Source organism: Vigna unguiculata, chromosome 2 (genome assembly GCF_037176805.1).
Source record: "Vigna unguiculata cultivar grain cowpea cultivar isolate G323 ecotype 2 chromosome 2, ASM3717680v1, whole genome shotgun sequence".
Classification (NCBI taxonomy): Eukaryota; Viridiplantae; Streptophyta; class Magnoliopsida; order Fabales; family Fabaceae; genus Vigna; species Vigna unguiculata.
The window spans coordinates 37,089,961-37,098,507 of record NC_140793.1 but is presented as its reverse complement, the minus strand read 5'-3'; the positions used below and the strand labels follow the sequence as shown (position 1 = coordinate 37,098,507).

Genomic DNA, 8,547 nt, shown 5'->3' with positions numbered 1-8,547 from the left:
GAAGATGCACAAAAAAGAACACTTAATTTAGAAATAGAGTTATAAATGGTCATATGTATTATATTTGGATTCATTAGTATATATTTATAGTGTTTTTTTATCATTTAAAATGTAATTAATAATTTATATTTTAATATTTATATTTGATGTACATTTATTTTCTTTTGTTATTTATTTTAACACTTTTCAATTATTTGTCTATTTATTATGATATGGAAGGAATGTGACAATTAAATATTAACATAATTTCTAATGATAATTATAAAAAATAATTAATAATTATAAAAATAATTCATAATTATCCTAAAATATTTGAATTAATAACATAATTTTAAAATATTGTCACAAATATAATAGTAATTAGAGTATTAAGAGTGACAATTAATTGATATTTTTATTATATATAAAATATATATTAGTGACTACTGATTGATCGTATATGTGTGATAGTGTCTTTTTGTCACTATTACATTAAATTACTATAATGACAATTATTTTTACCACAATATAGTTTAATTTTAGTGATAGTGTATTTTTGTCACTATTATAAAAAATTATTAGTGATAATGATTTTTGTCACAATATACTTTAATTTTAGTGATAGTGTACTTTTGTCACTATTATAAAAAATTATTAGTGATAATTATTTTTGTCACGATATACTTTAATTTTAGTGATATATAAAAATATTGTCACAAGTACAATAGTGATAAAGTTATTAGTGACATCTTAATTATTGTCACAAGATGATATTAGTGACATATTTATAATTTTTAGTGATGAATATTAGTATCACTATAGATACTTTTTCTTGTAGTGAGAGCGGATCACTGCATTGTCCTTCACAAATTTTGGACTATTTCCACGAGAGAGATGTAGGTCCCAGAAATTTCCATTACAATAGCTGCAATTATTATTATCACTATGGCTACCGTCTCATACCCAAATTTCTAGTAAGTGCCCGAAATCTTCAAGTAGCACAAGCATGGAAGCAGAATAGAAGCTGTGACACTTAGAAAGGCTCCAACCAGGGACATGAGAGACCCAAAGAAAGGGACAGTAAGAGCAACAACGGTGGTGCTCATTACCAACACTGTGCTTAGTAAGATGCTCGTCACCCTATTCTTGTACGTTTTCGGAAGCAAGTCTTTCAAAGCATTCGTAATAGGTGTTGCCATCAAAGCAAACTTGGATATGGGATTCACCAAGGTTGTGTATATTGCTAACTTTGAGCTAACTTTGTCCAGAGGCAGGTTCAATGTTATTTGTGATTCAGCCCCGTCACCAAACATTAAATAACCCACTATAGCCATCGATGCATAACCCACAGTGGTTAGGACAAAACATACAATTAGGACCTGCAATGTTCAGAAAACTAAAATTCATTAATTACATGGAAAAAGCAAGAAAGTGAAAGATACACTCTTTACTTGAATATAGGACAATATAGACCACTTCAATTCAAATCAAACATGAGTACTTACGTTAGAGAACTGATGTTTGTTTTCCATCGAATTGTACAATGTGGGAAAGACAGGATGTGCACAATAACAGAAGGCGTACAAGCTAACAGCTGTGGGGAGACCATTCCAATGCACAAGAGTTCCTTTATGATGAAAACCAACTCCATCAAATGTTGCAGTCCATGTTATTGAAAGGATGATGAGAAGAGAAGCAAAAACTCCACTTGCAGATACATAAGAGAGTAGACTCAAGTTATCCAACCAAACTGTGGGCAGAATGATAAGGGCAACCAATATCACAAAGAATTGTTTCCCTGCAATTGTTAAGGCAGCTATCGAAACCTTGGCGTTGGGAAACATGTTACTCAAGTTATCACCTTCTAGAATCAAGAATCCTATTGAAACAAGATATAGTTCCGTGTACATGGATACTGACACTATTAGTCTCCCTGTCTTTCCAAATGCAAGTTTACCTATATCAGGGTAGGTTTTGATATTCGTATTCATATCCATGCATCTTTTAATCAGAAGACCCGTGTAAAATGCAGCAGCGGCAATAGAAAACAGAAGAGCCAAGCTTAACCAGCCTCCTGATGCAAGAGCGTACGGAACTGAGAGTATGCCCACGCCTGGAAATTAAACCAAAATCGCACACAAAACATTAGCCTTGGATTATGTTTATACATATAACAGAAACAAATTATTTCAATAAGTTGAAGTGGGATATCTCTTAAGTCCATTAAGGTAGGTACGAAAGAAGGATTGGAGGAAAGTTGTTTTGACATTCTTAACAAAATCACATACAATGGTTGATGAGAGAGGGTGTTGATATTTTTCTACGTAAGAAGTTTGAATTTGGAATGGATTGAATTTGCTCTCAGAATTGGTCTAATAAATACATAAAAATTTGAAGTTGTTTTCATTGTTCAAAAGGTCACAAAAACGTTTATGTGCAAAATAGGGCAAAACAATACGAAACATCGTGGAAAAAAATAATACGTGAACAGTAAAAAATAAATTGCAACGAATGGACAACCGTTCGAAATTTTACTATGAATATCAAATGATATGATTCCAAATTGAAGAGATATAAATATTCAGGGATTGGAATCAATTAAAAAAAATTGGGAATTATAAATAAAACAGAGAAAACTTTCTCATCACCAACTTGTCTTTTAACTCTTTAAGGAATATGCATCCCATGTGAAACAATACCTTTTTTTTCTTTTGGAAAGTTATAGTCAATAGAGTGGACCACTCCATTGTCCTTCACAAATTTATAGTCAAGAGAGTCAAACTCAACCAAGTCGATCAAGTTCAATCTTAATCGAAATTAGGTTAAATTCAACTAAGTTGATCCCGATTTATATTTGACTGAATTCGGTCGAATCATCCTTAATCTAAATTCAACACTTCCATTAGTCAAAGGTTGAACAGACCGAATTGAGTCAATAGTCGAGATGAGTCGACCCGAATCGAAGGATGAGATGGGCTAGTCTGAGCTGAAAGTCGAGAGAGGTCGATCCAAACCAAAGATTGAGATTGGTCAATCCGAGTCGAAGGTCAAGACAAGCTGGCCCAAATTGAAGGTCGAAACCGTTGGCCCGAGTAGAAGTTCAAGACTAGTGCAACCTGAGCTTAAGTTTGAGACTAGTCGGCCTGACTTAGGCCTAAGGTCGACTAGGGCTAAAGTTCGAGACGTGTCGGCCTAGGCCAAAGGTCAAGATGGGTCGACCCGAGAAAAAAGGTCGACCCTATCCAATTTTGTTGTAGGTTGAGACAAGCCTATTTAGACTGAAAGTCAAGACGGGTCATCCTAAACTAAAGGTTTAATAATATATTTTAAAAAATTAATATTTTGTTACGTTTAAAAAAGAAAGTCCATGGCTTGGCTTGGCATTAATCCACAAGGCTTTTAAGAGTATTTTGGCCCTGTGAGCCTTTACAATGGAGTGGATTTGATCTTGTGGGCTTTTTTGACCCAAGCCACATGAGTCAGGAACAAGCCCTTGGAGTTGGCGAAATTGACAACTCCAATTATATTGCCTTAGACATTATTTTATAAACTCAAAATTATTAGTATCAAAAAATAAAATTGATAATTGATTTTTAAATCAAAGTTGAAATTGATCTTTAATATTAGTTACTAATGTTTTGGCTACTAACTATTATTAGTATCTATTATTAATTAGATATTATTTTATAATCCAATATAATAAATAGCTAAAATATTGATAGCTAACGTTAGAGACCAATATTTAAACTCTGATTAACAAATCAATTATAATTTTTTATTAATAATAGAGAATATACCAAGGACTTATAGTTTATAAAAAAGTGTCTAACTTAGTCCATAATGACTAATTATTTTTTCTCTCTAAATTACTTGTTATCGAACGATTTTCTCGTAGTGAGCTTTCTAGGGTGAGGAATTGAGAACTGTAATAAACTTGATTAACTTTTCTCATTCTATTCCTCTTGAGGGTGGCGTCCTTAAGCGACTGTGAAAGGGGAAAAATGTTTCCTATAGTCATTTGAGAGTGTTTGGTTGTAAAACATTTATTCATATCCCTAGAGATTGATCTAATAGTTTGCTGGTAAGTCTAAACAGTGCATTCCTAGATTATGGTCATGATGATTTTAGTTACAAATTTTGGGATCTGAGTTATAAGAAAATTGTTAGAAGGGGAGATGTTATTTTTTTCTTGGAAATCAAACCATTGAAGATATTAACAAGAAAGAGAATTTAAAATAGGTTACTCATGGGTGCAATGATGTTGACTTAGAACCTCTTGCCATAGTTGCTAATGACCATGGGAGATGTGAATTCAGATTTGAAAAATGTAGTTGATTTGCCTGAGAATCAAGTTAATGAACCAATAAAACTAGTTTTTCCTAAACCACCTATGGAGTCTCTTTTGAGAATATCAACTAGAGAGAGACATCCTTCACAAAATACATCCCTAGTGAGTTTGTTTTGTTGGCAAGGAGAGCCTGGAAGTTATAAAGAAACTATGTCGCATTAAGAAAAAGACAAGGGGTAAAAAATCATGCAAAAGGAAATAAAATCCTTACACAAGATTCATACCTTTGAATTGGTGAAAAGTATTGAGAAATAAATCAATGTCTAAATTGAAATTGGAAAAGAATAACTCAAACTAAGGTATAAGGAAATGTTGGTTGTAAAGGACTTTAGTGATAGTTTTCCATTTGAGCTTGCTCCTTATGTGGTTGCATAATGGATGGAATGAGTGGAAGCAAGAAGCTAAGTTGAGAGAAACTTGTTGTAATAAGAAACACATTTATAAGCAAGACTAATGTCGTTAGTATTCTACTTTCTTCCTTTATATTTGATGGGGAAAACAACAACAAACAATATACCAGAGAATGCAGCGGATATAATTTCCCCTAACTTGCAAGAATCTATGAGGAGCAATAATCAAAGAGCAGCAATAATAAATCACCAAAAGCACAAATAAAGGCACCAAGATTTTTAACGTGGAAAACCCCTCAAATCAAGGGTAAAAACCACGAGTCGTCCAGACCAAAGAAATAGCTTCACTATGATCAACAAGAGTACAAAAGAGTCTCAATCAATAGCACAAATTAGTGCCAACACCCAACCAAATAACAAAGCAACAAAGCTTTCAAATAGAGAAGAACAAGAGAGGAAAACCTCTACAAATCACTGCTGCAGTGCGAAATTAATATCTCCCAACTCAGACCTCGTATCAAAGATCCGACCGGTCAGAATGAAGAGCAATGAGTTCCGAACCTGCTGTAAAAATTTCAGCCCGATCCAACGGTGAACGAATCCGCAGCGCCGAATTTACTGCGACAGCTCTATGAAAAACGTGAACAGAATTTTCCCTCTACCTCTCCCTCTATGTGTTAGGGCTTTCAGTGTGTTCTTACTCTATTGTTCTGCCTCTCTCTTTATTTTATAGCCTCCTCTCCACTAGGTTTAAGTGAGACATGGGCTTCTCAAATTTTGGGCCTTTTCTCCACATAGGAAGGGAGCCCAATACCCAACAAATCTCCCCCTCACAACTATGTGGAGATAACCGCCAAACCGGCGATCTCACAACAAACTTCAAACTTTCCTCTTGGCAATGCTTTAGTCATCATATCAGCACCATTATCATCTGTATGAACTTTTTCCAACTCCAACAACTTAGCATCCAAAGCATCACGTATCCAATGATACCTCACATCAATATGTTTGGATCTAGAATGAAAAGTTGGATTCTTACCAAGATGGATAGCACTTTGGCTATCAACAAACAATGAATAGTTATCTTGCCTAAAACCAAGCTCCTGCAAGAATTTCTTCAACCATAACACCTCCTTGCATGCTTCAGTAATAGCAATGAACTCTGCCTCTGTAGTAGACAACGCTACACACCTTTGTAGTCTTGATTGCCAAGCCACAGCTCCTCCTGCAAACTTTATCAAATAGCCAGAAGTGGACTTTCTGGAATCAATATCCCCAGCCATATCTGAGTCTGAGTAACCCATCAAAGTAGGTTGATCACCTCCAAAACAAAGCTTCATATCAACTGTACCATGAAGATACCTCAAAATCCATTTCACAGCATTCCAATGCTCTCTACCTGGGTTTGACAAAAATCGACTAACTGTACCAACAGCATGTGCAATATCTGGTCTTGTACACACCATCGCATACATCAAACTGCCCACCGCAGATGCATAAGGAACTCTACTCATATTGGTCTTCTCAACTTCATTTGAAGGACTCTGTTTAACACTCAGTTTAAAATGAGTAGCAAGAGGAGTACTCACAGCTTTAGCATTTTCCATCTGGAATCTCTGCAACACCTTCCTAATGTATTGCTCTTGTGATAGATAAATCTTCTTTTCTCTCCTATCACGTGAGATATGTATGCCAAGAATCCTTTTAGCAGCTCCCAAGTCTTTCATGGCAAAAGACTCGCCAAGTGTCTTCTTTAACCTGTCAATTCTGGAAATATCTTTCCCAACAATAAGCATGTCATCAACATATAATAACAGGATAATAAAGTCATCATTAGAAAACCTTTTAACAAAGACACAATGATCAGAAGTAGTCTTCATGTAACCCTGCTCACACATAAAAGACTCAAACTTCTTATACCACTGCCTTGGAGCCTGCTTCAAACCGTATAGACTCTTTCTTAGTCTACACACATAATCTTCCTTGCCTTTAACAAGAAAACCATCAGGTTGCTTCATGTATATCTCTTCCTCCAAATTACCATGAAGGAAAGCTGTCTTCACATCCATCTGCTCAACCTCCAAATCAAGAGTAGCAGCTAAACTTAGCACAGTTCTGATGGATGACATTTTCACCACAGGTGAGAAAATCTCATTGAAATCAACACCCTTTTTCTGTCTGAAACCTTTCACCACTAATCTGGCCTTGTACCTTGGAAGCGTAGAATTTGAATCTTGTTTCACCCTGAAAATCCACCTAGTTTCCAATGCCCTTTTGCCCTTAGGCAATTTCACCAAGTCGTAAGTGTGATTATCATGCAAAGATTTCATCTCATCTTGCATTGCATCCAGCCACTGTTTCTTCTCTTCACTATCCAAAGCCTCTTCAAAACACTCAGGTTCTCCACCGTCAGTCAAGGTTATGTACTCATCACAGGAATACCTTGTAGAAGGTTGTTTTTGTCTATTAGACCTCCTGAGTTGGACTTGAGGTGATTCAGGTATATCACCAAGATCGTCATCATCATCATGTTCCTCTTGAGCATCATCAATTGGAACCTCTACTCCACTTCCAAACTGTTGATCATCAACATCACCATGTTGCTCATTGTCTTGAGCTTCCGTTTCAACATTCTCCAAATTGTGAGCGGGCAACCTCATCGGATTACCATCAGTGAGATTACTATCTTTCTCGGGTGTGGTCTTCTCCACCTTATCAATGTCTTCAATGGTCTGGTCTTCCATGAATTGTACATCACGACTTCTAACAAGCTTCTTCTCAACAGGATCATAAAACCTGTAGCCAAATTCATCCTCACCATAGCCAATAAAGATACATTGCCTTGTCTTTTTATCTAACTTGGATCTTTCATCCTTAGGAACATGAACAAATGCCCTGCAACCAAAGACACGCAAATGATCATAGCTAACATTCTTACCAAACCAAATTTTGTCTGGCACCTCAGTATTCAAAGCAACTGCGGGACTGAGATTAATAACATGCACAGCTGCAAGCAATGCCTCTCCCCAAAAGTGCTTAGGCAACTTTGCTTCTGAAAGCATACATGTAACCCTTTCAGCCAAGGTCCTGTTCATCCTCTCCGCTAGACCATTCAACTGAGGAGTTTTAGGAGGAGTCTTCTCGTGTCTAATACCATGCTGCCTGCAATAAACATCAAAAGGTCCACGGTACTCACCACCATTATCACTACGGATGCATTTCAGCTTCTTACCTGATTGCCTCTCAACCATAGCATGAAATTCCTTGAACTTTTCAAGTACTTGACCTTTCCGCTGAAGAGCATAGACCCATAGCTTCCTGGAACAATCATCAATAAAAGTAACAAAGTAAAGTGCACCACTAAATGACTTTACCTTTAATGGGCCACAAACGTCAGAATGCACCAATTCAAGCAATTCTGACTTCCTTGAGGGAGGATGCTTCTTAAAAGATACTCTGGTTTGTTTACCAGCCATGCAATGAGAACATTTCTCCAATTCTGCATTTCTCAATCCCATAAGCACATCCTTTTTAGCTAAGCAGTTAAGCCCTTTCTCACTTATATGACCAAGCCTCCGGTGCCACAAAGATGCCTCCATATACATAGCATTCACACTGTCTTTAGCAACCAAAGCTTTAGTCCAATACAATTTAGATTGTCTCTCCCCTCTGGCCATAACCAAGTTACCTTTAGTGAGCTTCCATTTACTAGAACCAAAGTGATTGTCATAACCACAATCATCAAGCAACTGCACAGAGATTAAATTAAAACGAACATCTGGAGCATGTTTGACTCCTTTAAGCAACAACTGCACTCCCATGTTGGTTTGCAGGCAAACATCACCAACACCAATCACTTTAGACTCACCA

The 8,547-nt window shown here is 36.2% G+C and overlaps 1 protein-coding gene across 1 annotated transcript; it reads right to left on the bottom strand.

Annotated features, from left to right (window-relative positions):
• Positions 1–935: 935 nt before the first annotated feature.
• On the bottom strand, positions 936–2,000 carry LOC114173208 (amino acid transporter AVT1I-like). The gene is made up of 2 exons (XM_028057470.2): positions 1,485–2,000; positions 936–1,358 (listed from the first exon to the last, which is right to left on the bottom strand). The coding sequence occupies exons 1-2, from the start codon at positions 1,974–1,976 to the stop codon at positions 951–953; spliced, it is 900 nt and encodes a 299-aa protein (XP_027913271.2). The 5' UTR covers positions 1,977–2,000; the 3' UTR covers positions 936–950.
• Between the last annotated feature and the right edge of the window lie 6,547 nt (positions 2,001–8,547).